This window comes from Cavia porcellus, unplaced genomic scaffold, assembly GCF_034190915.1.
Source record: "Cavia porcellus strain 051 isolate PalLab524CR breed Dunkin Hartley unplaced genomic scaffold, mCavPor4.1 scaffold_1, whole genome shotgun sequence".
In the NCBI taxonomy this organism is placed as follows: Eukaryota; Metazoa; Chordata; class Mammalia; order Rodentia; family Caviidae; genus Cavia; species Cavia porcellus.
This window is the reverse complement of record NW_026947484.1, coordinates 74,720,424-74,735,988: the sequence shown is the minus strand read 5'-3', so window position 1 is coordinate 74,735,988 and position 15,565 is coordinate 74,720,424. Positions and strand designations below refer to the sequence as shown.

At 43.0% G+C, this 15,565-nt stretch overlaps 1 protein-coding gene across 1 annotated transcript in view; it reads right to left on the bottom strand.

Moving 5' to 3' along the window:
* Positions 1 to 3,815, bottom strand: part of Ptar1 (protein prenyltransferase alpha subunit repeat containing 1) — a 47,218-nt gene extending 43,403 nt beyond the window's left edge. The window contains exon 1 of the mRNA XM_063250096.1: positions 3,622 to 3,815. Within this exon, the coding sequence (XP_063106166.1) occupies positions 3,622 to 3,707 (86 nt within the window). The 5' untranslated portion in view covers positions 3,708 to 3,815. The remainder of the gene's footprint in view (positions 1 to 3,621) is intronic.
* Positions 3,816 to 15,565: the final 11,750 nt, after the last annotated feature.

The following is a 15,565-nucleotide window of genomic DNA, read 5'->3' as shown; positions in this document are numbered from 1 at the left end:
ACCAAAGATCCTACACAGCATGAAACATTGCTGAGTGCCTTGGTTTCCAGAGGAAATTCAGAAGTCACAGTACATGAATACTGACTATCCAGTTAGTAAGTGAAAGGGTAAGTAAGAACTCAAATACAGGTCTTTCAAACTGTGAATCCAAACTTCCACAACTGTACCACTGTTCAAATACAAGTAAATAAAACTCAAATGTAAGAAGATTATTAGACTCTGTGACCTCCTATTCTTTAATTCAATCTGCAGGCAAACTAAAACTACCATCTATTATCATTCCCTTACTCAAAATTTTTCATTACTGCCTATCCATACTGCTTTGAAGGTGTATTTCCCCTAAGCCAACTATTCATTTCTCGTCTCAATTTAAATGCTATTTTCTCAGAAAAACTGTCTTGCGCTTCAAACTAAGTAAGACTTTCTTGTTATTACTTTTTCCAAAATACCTTTCTTACCCTTTTTGTCTCTTCTCAATCTGTGTATTGAGTTCTTTAACGTTCCAATAAGGATAAGGACCATGTCTATTCTGTTTACCAATTATTCCCAGATCCTAGCTCTATATAAAGTATTCAGAGGGTAGTATCACGTTATCGTGATGTGACTTTTTTTTATTAAATATATAAGCATAAAAGAAATTAGGCCAAAGGGTTAAGAACTTCCATAATCTGTTCTACAGCATCCTCTAAATCACATTTTGCTACTTGGATCAATTCCCTGTTCCCAGTGGAGGTCTTTGGTTCCCACTGACATGCAGGACCTCTTAAGAGTCCTGACCCAGATTTACCCAGCCTCCTCTCTACTCCTAAGGGACTCAAAGCCAAGTGCTCACCATACTGCCGATACAACCCTTACCCTAACCTGCTTTGCAGAATTAATTTACTGTTCATGCAGGTAGGTTTTAGGCCTCTATCTAGATGGAAACCATGAAATCTACTAGTCACTAGGCATACAGGACCATTATATATAGATGAATTAAAAATTCAGTTCCTCATTCACATTAGTACATTTTGAGTGCTTAACATGTACACTGGATAATACAGCACAGTTCTAGAACGTTTCCAACATCACAGAAATTTCAGACTGTTTCTCTGATGTTGGAAATGTTCTAGAACTGTGCTATATTATCAATACAAGAAGTATTTTATATTTCTTCCTATCCTATACAGTGAAGTTCCTATCCTATACAGTTTTAGCAACTCAAAAGAGCAATTAAATATTTAATAAACAAAACATTCAATAAAGTAAAACAAAAAATAAAGTACAACTTGTGGTGTAAAAGAACTTTAACACGGCCCTAATTACACTGCAAATGGTTGTCTTCCATATAACACAGGATCTGTACACTAAGGTAATAATGCCCATCCCCAGGTCAGTAGGATTCTCCAATAGTCAACTGTATGGGGCTCCACATGTTCTTCTGTTTTGTATGGCATTTTGCAGTCTGAAACTGCACCAAGGGGCAACTACAGCTGTGGATGTGATTTTCCTGTGTTCTCATCAACCTTAGAAGATCAAGAGGAGTCTGAGGTTGAAAAAGGGTAACCTATCCAGATCTGACAGCAGTAAATACCATGTTTCAAAGCATCGAGGGCTGCTTTAGGCTAGATATTTCCATGCAAAATCAATATATTTAATAAAACAGAGGTTGAAAAACTTACCACCTACTTCATGTTTGGAAAAAATAGGAAAAATTTTTTAAAAATTTTAACACTGTAATTAGATATTAACTTTAAAGGTAAAAATTTTTTTAAAAATTTAACACTGTAATTAGATACTAACTTTAAAGGTAAACAAAGCTTTTCTGAAAATGCTATTATAAGACATTTTAAACTATGTATAATAAATTATTGAAGGTTTTCTAGTGAAAGGAATAGGTACTAAAATATAGATTTTAACTAATACTAAATCATGAATTAAAGGCTTAAAATACATTATTTCAAACTACAAATGCCCAATTTTATCTTGCACTTTTAAATTTTGAGTGATCCAAATGCTTATTATAAATTATGTATTAATGGAGAATGTTAATAATACTTCACAGTAAAAATACAAAGGAACATTGAAGTCTTTTATGAGTTCTGATGTGATCCAGAAGAACCGAGACAAGTTTCAACCTACAAACCAATTAACACCTGCCGTTTTTTAGAATATGATACTCCTTTAATCTATCTCAAAGAAGAGAAACTAAAGCGATTACTGTATTTCTTCCAGAAAAGTAATGCCAATGATCAGAAAAAGGGCCCTTCATTTTCCCAACTTCTTTTTTTGAGGATGTTTTTTATATTGAGAGGCTGACATAGAACAAGGCATCAAAGCATTCTTTAGAAGGCCCAGCAACCACCAGGGTTACTGCCAGGAAATCACTTCCAAACATTCACTTTGCAAAAGGCAGCGGTCCTAAGCGGAAAGGAAGAGGACGCCCTCGGAGGCGGCAGGTGTGTTTTGAGGTCAGCAGTGTTTGGTTTTTAATGAAGCTCAGTTACATGTCTCCCACTGCACACCACAAGGGAGCAAGGCATCTGACGGCTTAATTCTCTTACAAGCATCACCTTGATGGAAAAGAACATTTTACTCAGGCTTGCCACTTCTTTCATACAAAAAAAAAAAAAAAAAAAAAAGCTGAAGGGGTTGGAATACTTAAAAAGAATAATTCATGTGCTCCAGTTTAAAGGATAAACCCCACGAGCCAAGGAAAAATAATGCAAAAGAAAGTGGATTCGAGCTTCTCTCCCCAGGGAGGAAGAGCTATGGGAAGACGCTAGCTACACTCTTGCTTTTTCCTTACAACACTGTAGATAACTCCTACACTCCTTTTCACTTATCAAATAAAGGGAAAGTGTCAGAAAGTGTACAATATCGTGTTTTCTTCACAGACTAATCCAGGCAAAAGAGACATGAAGGCGGCAGAGATGTGCCTTCACTTCTCTAGTGGCCAGATAAAGGGGGCAGCAGCGCGGGGATAAAATGTGTCCGTCCGCTTCCTTGTAACTATGAATCAGCTTAGGCTAAAAAGTATCCAAGTTTCCTCGGCCTTGTTCCCTGCGCACTCCGCTACAGAGCTTACAGTCCTGAGAATGCTGTTTACATCCAAAGCACAGGGTTTTATCGGAGTCACTTTACAAGCTAATGACAAGTGAGGCAACAGTCGAAAGCAGCTTCGGGGTGCCTTTAGTTAGTAAGCTGAAGGTTTGGGGTTTTGTTTCTGCTCCTGAAGACGATCGGTAACCGCTCTTAGCGACGCCCAGGATGCATCTCAAAAAGAGTTGTGTTTACAACCACAGACAGTCCACTCCGCTGTGCGCGGCAGTCCCTAAACGCACTCGGGCTAAGGATCCACGGGTGAAGTGGTTCGAGTTTCGTGAACTCCTGGGAGAGGGTGGGGGAGGACAGGGACACGAAGTCGCTCCGTTTGTATTTCCGAGGTCACTTCCAGATTCGCGTCGGCCCGCGCGTCCCGGGGACGGAGAGGCAGCCCCGGGGCGCCCACAAAGGTCCGCCCGCCCGCGCTCCGCTCCCGAAGGGCTCCCGGCCGGCGGCCAGGGTCCGCCCGCCGCCCAGCTCCGCGCCCTCAGTGCCCGGCCCGCCCCACGCCGACGACCCCGGGGACGGAGGACTCACATGTGCGGGTTCCTCCGGAAGGCATTGGTGATGTCCTTCACTACCCGCTGCACCAGCACCGCCACCTCCTCGCTGGTCTCAGCCATGTTGGCGGCGGCCGCGCCGGCTGGAGCGCGCCTCCGGGAAAGCCGAGCCGCCGGCGGGAGTGCGCGCGCGTGTGCGCGTGCGCGCCTGCTTCTGCGCGCCGCCGGAGCCTCGGAGCACTTCCGGGTCAGCCGGCGGGCGCCGGAGCGTGGCGCCCACCCGGCGGGGCTGGTCGGCCGGGTTGGTCGGCCGGGTTGCTAGGCGGTCGAGGAGCTCTAGCGCTCGTTGGCAGCTGCGGAGGCCGCTGATGGAAAGTTCTGGTCCGCTGGAAGCCGAGGGCAGAAGGCCGTTGCGGGCCGGTCCCGCGGTGCGGGTCCTCTCCAGCCCGGGCTCAGCCAGTGCCCGGCTCGCACGTGCGGGCACTTAGTTCTACACCTGCGTGCCGGCGGGGACCTGTGAAAAGCAGCCCTTTCAAAATAATTTTTAAGTCGAAGACATTAAAAGGAAAAAAAGGAAATATTTGTCCTCTGGATTGAAGGAGTAAAAATATTTTTTAGGCTTCTGTACGGAGTGATCTTTTGTATTCAAACTTTTTGTCCTGCTACAAATAATATTTGTAGAAAATAAATGAGTACGCTAATCCATTCAGGTGTTGGAATTCCGTTGTTCAAAATTCATGTAAGGTTTCTTTTGCCCGTTTTGTGATAGAAAACTCTGCCCTTGGTTCAGTTCTTTTTTTCTTCAACACTTGAAAAATTGCTTTTAAAACTGCTTGCTAGAGGTGGTGGTGCATGCCTGTAATCCCAGCAATGGAGAGGCTGAGGCAGGAATGTCTCAGGAATTCCAGGTCAACCTGGGCTACACGGTGAGCTGAAGGCCAGCCTGAACTGCATTACAAGATTCTGTCAACAAAAAGTCTTTTAAAAACACGGTTGTGTGTGATATTCAAAGGGTATATAATTGTGAAAGTAAACTCCCATGGGGTGTAAAGCAAGTTGAGAAATAGAAATGAGAAATACAAATCAACTGTACTGTTACTCCCTTTGAGTACGTTGTTGAAAATTGGATATTGATCTTATGGTTTTAAAAGAAAAAAACATTTCACAAACCTGCAGAAGCAAGATGGGGCAGATTTAAGAACTGAAATCAAACCTTACCCTATGAGAAGTTCTGGAATGTAGATACCAACGACAAGTTTGCTTTAACTGCTGGTCTTAATCTCTTAATCAAAATCTTGTGAGGCTGGATGTGGTGGCACACGCCTGTAGTCCTAGTGCTTAGGAGGCAGAGACAGGAGGATTGCTGAGAATTTGAGGCCAGCCTACGAAGTGAGTTCAAGACCAGCCTGAAGTGCATAGTGAAATCCTGTCTCAAAAAGACAAAACAAAACAAAACAACTTGTGTGTTTTCCTAAGAGCAGCAAGAATTAGATACTGACTTTGGGCAGAGGAGTTCAAGACAGCACCTACAGAAATATGTCCCTCCCGACTTAATTTTAAAATTGAGTGAGAATTTTGTATTTCATTCTACTATTTGTACTTAACAGGAAGAACACAAACTTGGTTCTCAAATCTTCAAGAAAAATTGGTTTCCAGAAAGTTAATTTCCTCATATGGTTCTGTCTATACTCCCCCACATACATACATGCACACCCTCTCTGTAGCATTTGAGAAGTGTGGATTATATGTCCTGTGGTTATTCTAAGTGTTCAAAAATTGTTTTAATTAAGGATGTGCATATGAAACTCAAGTTTTTTTTTACTACTGAGGTATGTTAGAACCTATCCAACTTAATTTGACAGATAAGAACTGAGATCTAAAACAGTTAAATGAAATTTATGGACCCTTCATAATAGTATGTATAAGCACAGGTATGAAAAATTTAGAGTAATTTTGTCAAAAAACTTCAAGGATGAACAAAGCACATTTTACAATAATGATATATACATATTGAAACCCTAATGCTAATTGATATCAGATATAAGTTAAATATCACATGGTTTCTCTTAAAATGAGAAGCCCAAGGTATAATTTAAAGAGAAAATAAAAGATAGGTAAGAAAGTATGCTTTTGCAGACAGCAAGAGCGTTCTAAAACTGAAGGGGGATGAGGAGGAAGGAAAAGGGAATGGAAAATAAAAACGACAGGTGTAGTATGTATAGTAGCAGCTCTCCATGATAACTGCATTCATTATATATCATAAACATTTATTAATATTTATTAATAAAATCATAAATATTTTAATATCTATATTTAATATAAAATTATAAATATTTATTAATAGATATTAATGGCCGGTTATAAGGTAAAATATAAATTTCATTACAACTGGAAGAATAGACAGTTGGCCTTATATATTCCCAGAGTCCCCACATTACACTTTCCAGAATGTTCTACTCTACAATGAAAAACCATATGTGTAAGTTGAGAATCCTAGAAATAAGGAAGATATCAAGGTGATTTTAATGACCCTTGTGACATGGAGATGATCTTATAATCTGTCTTCACTATTATTCTACTTATGTCACCATTATGTGCTCTTTATGTACCACATTTTTATTTACTGTTTACCTTCTGATAATGTTATACAAGAAGCAATTTAAAAAGTAATAAATTTGTTCTTGTGTTCATGTGGTATCATTACAAAAACAAGCTGATTTCTCTATTCAGTAATGTCATTCTGAGAATTTCACAGTCTCAGTCCACGTTTGACAGGCTTAATCACAGAGATGGCTCGGTGGAAGGGCTGGGTGGAGGAGAGCTGCTCAGGTCATGGAGGCCAGGAAGCAGAAGGGTTAAGGGAGGAGCGGGGAAGGGAGATGGACCTTTCTGAGTGCAGCCCTCCTGGAATCGGCTCTTTCCACCGGACCTTACTTCTACAGGGTCAGAAGGGACCCCTGGAGAACATTAAGCCTTTTTCAGAAGTTAGAAAATGCAGGCTCTGTGGGGCTCTGGGCAGCAGGTAGTTTACAAGCAGCTTTGTGTTTCAGGGCTGTCTGGTTTGGACACTGCCTCTGCAGGGACACTGTCCCTCCTAGTGCAGGTTGCCTTGTGTATCCCAATTCCCAAGTAGCCCACAGGTGAGACCTTTACAGGTATAGAACAGTTATTCTTAAAGACCCACTTTCATACACTGGAGACCCCCTAACTCCATAAACTTTAGCCCACCCTAGCAACAAGTTCATCCCAGTAACAAGGGCTAAGACCCTGATTAGCTTAAAGCCCCATAAAAATGGGCAGAGCAAGGACACCACCCTGAGAAGCTCCCTTTGGAGCCCTCCACCTTCCCAATATTATAAGTAAACCTCTGCGTCACACTACTCTCCTCTGAGTGCCTCGTTCTGCGTCAGAGGGATCTTTAGTTTTTAAGTCAGCCTGGCTCCACTCATGCATCCTTCACCTAAGTGAGAGTAAGAACCCAGGAAGCCAAGGTCAGGCCAAGGAGACATCCGTGGCCATGTTACACCTCACAGCCAGTCAGCCGTATTGACCCTAGAACTCAGTCATCTTCTAAAAGCACCCCTCCTGAGGACATGAGGACTTTGGGAGACATTTTTGAGCTAAACCATCATAATGTCATTTTACGAATTCTTAAAAGTCAACCAGAATGATGTCCATCTTTATAGTTTTTCTAAAGATTCTGAGATAAAGAATAGAAATCAATAAATACATATTTTATTTTAAAACATGTACACTCAATATTGGGATATTTGTATATCCTTTGTTGTGGTGAGTTGGTGTATTTCCTCCAAATACTAGAATCCATATTTAAAAACTGTTTAAAAAATCACAACTACAAGAAAGGTACTGCCACCTATTATTGTTGTGCCTAATTGACATCACTAACACTTTATTATAGCTGTTGGGATAAAAATAAGAAAATATATGTGATAGCATCTCTAAATTGTACAGTACTATGGAAGTTATTTCTATGAATGAATAAAGCCGTCTTATTAGTCATTACAACACCATAGTAAACTAAGACTAAGCTGTATCAACCTCAGGATTCAGTCACCTTCCAAAAGCACCACTCCTGAGGTGCTTCGAATATGACAGACTTCTAAAAACATTCTACTGCACTTACGATTATCTCCTAGTTAAAGCATAAGCTTTTTTCTCAACTGACAGGTAGTTATCAAAGTGATAATAATGAAGATAACTTTTTTTTTTTTGGTACTAAGAATCAAACTCAGGACCTTGTGTTTGCCACGTGGGCACCTATGCCACTGAGCTATATTCCCAGCCCCTTCAAAATGACTTTAAGTGGCAAGCTTATGCTAATGTTCATGAAGATAGAGAAATAAGGATACTGGTAACATAAAAGCATTTTGTTACTAATTGATGTTATATTTAGTCCTAAAATATCATTTTCCTTTGCCCTGTTTCTTCCTATCACAAAATAAATGAAGTCAATTTTTCAATTCAGAAATAAAAAATCTATATATACCTTATATTTCCCAGTTTCTTACTATATCTAAATTTTAAGCCACCTTGGAGATCTATCAAAGTTAACATCAGGCTAAAATTATCCTTAGCAAATGAATTTTGTTAGACATTGAATTATACTTTTAAGTCGCAGTATGTTTGTAGAGATGGGTAGTCTGAGTTTTAGGAAGGAATGTAAAGAGTAACTCCATAATTGATATCAGGCACATTACTTTCCATTAAGTCCCCCATATCACCTGTATGTAAAAAAGCCAGTGAAAAGGATGATGTATTAGGTTTGTAGGAGAAGGATAAATATCCCTGAGAGAACGTGAATCCAAGCAGTTTTGTTTATTTCACAAATTTTGATGAATACTCCTGGAGGTTCAACAGTGAGAGACAGCCAGGGCCCTCCTGAGAATCTTAGAGTTTGATGGAAGGCAATGTTCAGTAAATAGACAGATAAATAATAAAACAATTGTAATACATGGCCCAAAAGTAGGATACAGATAGTACTGTGGGGTAAAGGCACAGCTTTAGACAGAGAAACTCACTCTGGATGATGCTATTTAAGCCAGTGAATAAAAGAGAATGAAGCATCCCTGGGAAAAGCCTCACTAGCACAGGAAATGTGTGGAGGCCTAAGGAGAAAAGAGCTTACTTAGGAAATCTCAGGAATCAAAAGGTGGTCAGACTTCAGAAGCAACTTTAATGCATCTTACAGTATTTGTAAAATGATTTCAGATGGTTGGCACCTGAATGCCAATAGGGAGCATGATCCGCTGCCTCTAATTTTTTCCTCTTTCTGTATCCTGCTTTTTGTTGTGAAACTGCTCTCTGAGCTGAATGTTAAGTAAATTTGCAGAATAAAAGATGAGTGTGTTGAAAGGGACATTCGTTAAGATTCTGTAGGAAAACAGAAATCACACTCTATTCTAAGTAAAAAGAGTTTGAAACAGGTCGTTTGGCCTTACATACTCTGAAAGTGGAGGGTAAAAAAGAACCTGTCAGTAGCCTTCTCGGACTTCAGCAGGAAAACAAGTCATTATATCCCACCCATAAGCTACTACAAATCTCAAAAACTTATGCAAATCTCCACTAGCTTTCTCTACTCAAGTGCTTTTCAGCATCTATTGGAGTGCTTCTCTAGAAACACACCTGCATGTGTGTCGAACCTTACCCTGACTGTCTGTACTTGCTTTTGCTTGAAACTCTCACCTGGAAAACAATTACCTTGTTTTTTCTTTCTTTCTTTCTTTTTTTTTTTTTTTCTGCTTTGCTAATTGAATGAGCTTTGGTAACAGGCTACTATGTCACACTATAACATTTAGAAATGGATAACGGTGATGTCTGAAAGACAGTGACTCCAGGTTTCCAGCAGACAAACCAGAACATTTCACCTTTTAGGCTTTGTTAAGCAAAAAGACTTGTGAGTTGTTCGTTAGGAGTAGTGGTAATAGAAATCACTTTCCCTTGGTTCTTAGAACCTTGTGTTCCTGTTATGGAATATATAACATCATGCATTGCATGATGCTTCCAATTATATTTCTATACCTAGTGTAGCTCCACAGCTTACAGAGTGCTGTCCCATCTGTGTTGTAGCTCATTCTGCTGCAGGTCATCCCGATGTATTAAACAGGCTGCTTCGGAAGGGCGGGGGGTATGTGTTATGACCAGTGAATTCCATGGGCACAAAGTCTATTCCCTGTTCCTTTTATTGAAAAATGAATTGTTTAGGCAGACATCATGTGCTAATTATTCATTGTGGTGTGACCAATGGACATCAAACTTAGTGACTTAAAAATAGCATCCTTATTTCTTACAGGTGTATATATTACCTGCAATCAACTGGGGTGAGGGGTCACTTAGGGTTTTATAGTTGCAGTCAGGTCATACCTGGGGCTGAAGTTATCTGAATTCTTGACTGGCCTGGACATCCAAGCTTGTTCCTGGTATCTTGATGCTCTCTTCTCTCTTTATGTAGCATTTCATATGGGATCACAGGCTTTCCACAACATGTGGTCTTAGGAGGTCAGACATGAGAACTGGCTTCCAAGTGACAGGAAGTAAGGGATCAGGCCAGTTAGGGCACGACCTCAGTTTTGCAATATTAAAATACTAAAACTGTCCTAGCACTTGTCCAAGCTCCAGGGAATGGAAAATTTTTGTAAGAGAATATGAAGGTCACGTTGCAGGAGAGATTATTTTCCACTTCTAGAAAATAAAATATATTGCCCATGTTGAATGAGGTGCCATGAAAATAAATAAGGCATACCATTGTCTGTGGATAGTGGAAGAAATTGGAGAAGGAAAAAAAATCAATCTACTGTCACCATTTTGAGGAGCCTGTTGTAAACAGCCTATCAGATAGCTGGTTGGTTCATCTTGGTCTTTGCTGCTGAAACACTGGGTATCTAGTCATAACTCTAGCCAGATCCACTTGAGGGGTTGGGGTAAAATTTATGTTGTTGAACATAGATATAATCTCTACGGCCACATTGTTTATGAGTTCATTTGCACGAGCATTGCTATGCACAATCTAGTGTTCTGCCCTCTTGGAAAATCTATCAGCTCAAGCCTTTTTGTGAGACCATAATGCTAAAGCATATTGTGAAAAGGTATCAGGAAATAAATTTTCTCTTCTTCAGTCACATGCCTTGGGGAATTCTCCATGGGGCCATAAGTGTAGAGTGAGAGAGATATATCATTGCAATAGAAGTAAGTGCCATAGGTTCTGAGTCATTTATTCATGCAATTTGTGTCTTTGGGAACTACATGAGCCTTACCTTGTATGTTCACTTAGAGTACTGTGACCCAATAAGCCCGTTAAACTCCTGTGGGGCACCACTATGGACAGTCTGTCCAGACTTCAGTGGGCAGAGAAGGATGCCTCTAGCCAGCTTGGAGGACACAACCCTGCCATCTAGCACAGGTGCAGACTGAGAATAGTTATACAAGGATGACTTAGCAGTAGACAGCTATGCATGTACTAGTTCAGTCAAAGTGGAAGGAAGTAAATGAATGGTAACCACCTGCATAAGAGTTAAACAATAAAACCATAGGCTGTGCTTTCTTGCAGGGAGCAGTCAGAATAGTCAGCGGGATGGTGAGGTGAGGGTCCCCTCCCCCGTGCCTGTGGAAACGGTACTAGATGGTGAGGCAGAGCCCTGGGGGTGTACTGACTGGTGCTCCCTTTATCTTGGTTGTCTGTAGCCACCTTTTTGGTTGCTTGGAAGGCTCTAGAGGACTGGAATGTGGTCCATCCAGAAAGGGGGTGAGGGTATTTGCAGATCCTTCTCTTCTACAGTGAGTCAGCTGAGCAGGTGGCTTGGCTTCTTTTTGCTTTTTTCTGCGACATGGGGCAAGAAGCTCTCATCTGGCAAGTAGGGCAGCTGCAATGGATTGAGGAGGACCTTGGGCAATAGCTGGTTGCTGCAGAGCTCATGTTGTGAGGGATGGAAACCACTACCTCCTCCAAAAATGTCTCCAGAAATGTAAGATCTCACATCTAAGAAAAACCCTGGGAAAACCCTCTGGTTTTGTATGCTGGGCTATTCATCAAGAGGTGGAGGTAGGGGAACACAGGGAAGAGTACTGGGAGGGCCGCCTACCTCTACCCAGAATACAATCTATACAGTCGTGGGGCTGCAGGAGCTAACAAAGCAATTAAAGCAAAATGTGAATAAAACTGTGCCCACGTGGCTGCTGCAGCTGTGGGACAGTGGGGCTGATAACACGCAGTTAAACCCACAGGAGATGTCCCAAATAGCTAGCATAGCCAGCACCCTCTCTATGAGACGGATTCTGCAGGATGTGCAGAGGGAAGTCCCAGAAGCAGGTGATCAGACTGTGATAGGTTGGTCAATGGTAGCAGCTCACCCGATCTGAGAGAATCCTGGTGACCTGCCAGAGCAAGTCACTAAATGAGCAGCCTACTTACACTCGATGACTGTGCTATCATGGGCATGCAGCTAATGATATTCATGCTGCAGTCCTGTCGTCCAGATGAGGAGCTGCTTACAACACCCATGTTGTAGTCAGGGGTTATACACAGAGAACAATTCAGATCAGGACATGGAGTTTATAATATTTTTTATAATGGTCACCGAAAGTTAACACAGGAGAATGCAGGAAATCTATCCGCAACACCAAAGACACAGATTATTTAGTCAAGAATCTAAACCCCATGGCAATGTCCCACATGAGTCCAGGTAAAAACCCCAGAGCTCAGGACAACACCTCCACCAGCCCAGCTGGAAGTCCAGAGCCCACAAGAAGGACTCATGCCAGTCTCTTTTACGGATTCGGGCTGGGAAGACCCAAGGGTCAGCGGTGGAAGCCAGAAAGTCTATGCCAGCAGGATGAAGGAGCTGTGCTAGTGGGATGAGGGTTCTACACTGGAGCCAAGAAGTCACACTCACAACAAACAGCGGGGCTGTCCTGAAAGGCACCACAGCTGTCCTCAGAGACATGGAGGCCCCGAGCTCCTCCAAGGACAAGCATAGTCGGGAACATGCCAGGAAGCAGCGTGAGGAGTTCACCCTGGAGACCAGGCAGCACATGTCTTCCCCTCCGGAGCCAGGAAGCAATGCTCGATGTGAAGACCAAAGCTTCTCCAGGAGAACCAACAGCTCAGACAGCAACTTGTAGGAGAACCCACAATGCTTCCTTAATGCCTCAATCCCTCTCTCAACACCTCGCTTCTCCACCTATTTATCCTGGCAACCCTTCTCAGGTGGAGCATCTTTTCTTAATGCATGCTGATGTAATCCAGCTGGCGTTAAGTTGACCACTAGTTATCAAACCATAACAACCCATAAGACATGCCTTTGGTGAGTGGGTCAGCTGGCATGTCGGGAACAGTGGCAGCCCTTCTAGTCTGCTTTACAGATCGCCTGATCCCCGATGCTTGGATGCCTTGGTCAGGCTGGGGAATGTGAGTGTGAAGCACCAAAGTAAGGCAAGACCTACAAAACCTGTAATGGCAAAAGAGTAAAGGAAGCAGGGTCTGGGTGAACGGGGCCTCCCCGCCAAGAACTGTGGGGCCACTGAAGGTCAGTTATTGCCAGACTTGGATGATCTACTGGCTGCTGCCCCAGTCACATGTAAGTCAGACAGGCCACCTTTGGATGTGCTGCGACACTGTGGAGGCAGTTATGTCCTGAACAGCAATTCTGGCTGATGGCAGGGCCAGAAGGCCAAAATGGTTCTGGTGAAGCAGAAAGAATTGGCCCTGATTTTACTCCTATTAGGAGGCAGGTGTTAGGGGTCCCAGGAGACCAGAGGCCCATGTGGAATTGACTATTTTCTGGTCCACTCCAAAACTGTGATGCCTATATTAGCATTGAGGGATACTGGCACAGAGTTAGTTCTAATATACAGCAACTCAGACTGTTTTACAGGACCTACCTACTACACGCATAGAAGGGTACAGAGAACACTACATCATGTTCTGGAAGACCAAGATGACTGGGTATCAGGTGCTTCCCCATCATGCCCATATGATGCTTACATTTTCCCAGCTGCTGAATACATAATAATAAAGGTGGAGATACTGGCGGTGCTCAGCAAGACACCACACAGGGAGAGATCCTGTTGCAAATCTGAATGATAAAAGCCTTAGTCTGAGGACACCCACACCAAACACTGCTGACTTTCCAGCATGCCATGCAAGTTGTATGCATGAAACAATATCGATTGCCGAGGTCATGATGCAATGGCACATACCAGCTTGAAATTGGGAAATAGCAGGAGTGATACCCCCTGCACAAAGCCATCAATATGGGTGGCATAGAAGCTGGTCAGGACATGGCAAGTGACTGTAAAATCCCACCCTGATGTGGGCAGTCAGGTTCCATTTACCTTTCCTCAGGAAGGCAGGTAGTGGGGCTTGCAGATGTGGCCACAAGGTTATTTGCATAGCTCAACTTTGTGTCATGACCTGGTGGTCCAGGACATGGCCATCTGGACCAAGCCACACTCTGTGTCACTGTTTCATTGTATTGATATTATGTGGACCTCAGATCACCTTGCAGATTTGAAAGCTGCCAGGCACACTCTATAAAAAGCTTTGCTGGCATGGAGGTGGGCCATGGGCAGGGCAGGGTCTAGGGAATTGCCTTGTCTCTCAAATTCTTGATCAGGTGAGACCAGACCCATGACAGTATGCCGATTACAGGCATATGGTGGGACATGGCAGTATGTAGGCTTGCTAGGTCTTTGGTGGATGTATTGCACCTAGCTATTTCACTGTGCTCTTTATTTCAGATGACCAAAGTGACTACAATTAGGGGCTGGACAGATGCAGCAGAAGCTGTTTCCAGGACTCAGAAAGAGCAGTTGCACAGAAACAAGCCCTTTGAGTCATTGACTCTAACCTGCCATTTACCCTAACAGAGAGCATACAGAATGTTGGTTTGACTGAGGCCTATGGTAAAAACAGGGGAAGCAGAAGCACCCTGTTGGGTTTTGGTCAATGTTGTGGAAGGAAGCTGAGAGCCAATATTCCCTAAATGAGAAATAACAGCACCGTATGCTGCTCTATATGCCTGTGGTGGACCACAGGACAACAGACAAAATACCTGATAGAGGGTTGGGTACAAACATGAATAGCCTGTCCCAGGAGTGGAGCGGCAGAGGTGCCCACACTCATGCACTGGAGGCTGTACATCTAACAGCGAGCCTCTTTCTTGAGTAGCCTGAACTGGCAATAGTTTTGGGATCCGTGACATGCACAGCACAGGAAACACTACAGGATGACGAGCTACAGGTCATGACACCTTGCTCCTATGCCGAAGGGAAAGAGGGGCCTCCTGCTGATGCCTGGGATATGGATGGGTCTTGTTGTGGCACAACCCCACAGTGGACAGCAGTTACTGTCCATCCCAGAATGGAAATTCTCTGACTTGAAGTTGAAACTGGCAGGTTGAGACAATGGGCGGAGTTGCGGGCAGTGTGGCTACTCGTGATGCATGAAGAGGGTCCCCTATGTGTCTGCATGAACAGCTGGGCCACAGTTAGAGTTTAGGGGGCCAGTGCTTGGGTAGCCTAAGACAGCAGGTAGGTCACTGATCTTTATGGGGTGGTGCCTGATGGTGAAACTTATGGGAGTGCAGCCAGATCACTAACCAGGAAGTTTATCATGTTTCAGGATAGAAGCCCCTCGTGTCACCAGGGAGTGACTTAGCAGATGCCTTGAGAGGGTTGCCACTCTGAGGGCTTTCTGCTGTGGCACCTTGGCTCCACAAGAAACTTGGATATGGTACCTGGGATTTAGCTTAACTTCATGAGCACTTGCCTTGCAAGCACAAGGTCGTGAGTTTGATCCCTGGTACCAAAAAAAAAACAAAAAACAAAAAACAAAAAAGAAACTTGGATATGTAGGCCCCCATGCCATGCAAGTTGTAGCATGGCAGTGGCACCAGGACTTGACTCCTGCAGAGTCAAATTCAGTAAAGGCATGTCCCCAGTGCATTCATTTGGCCCCCTAGAGAAGG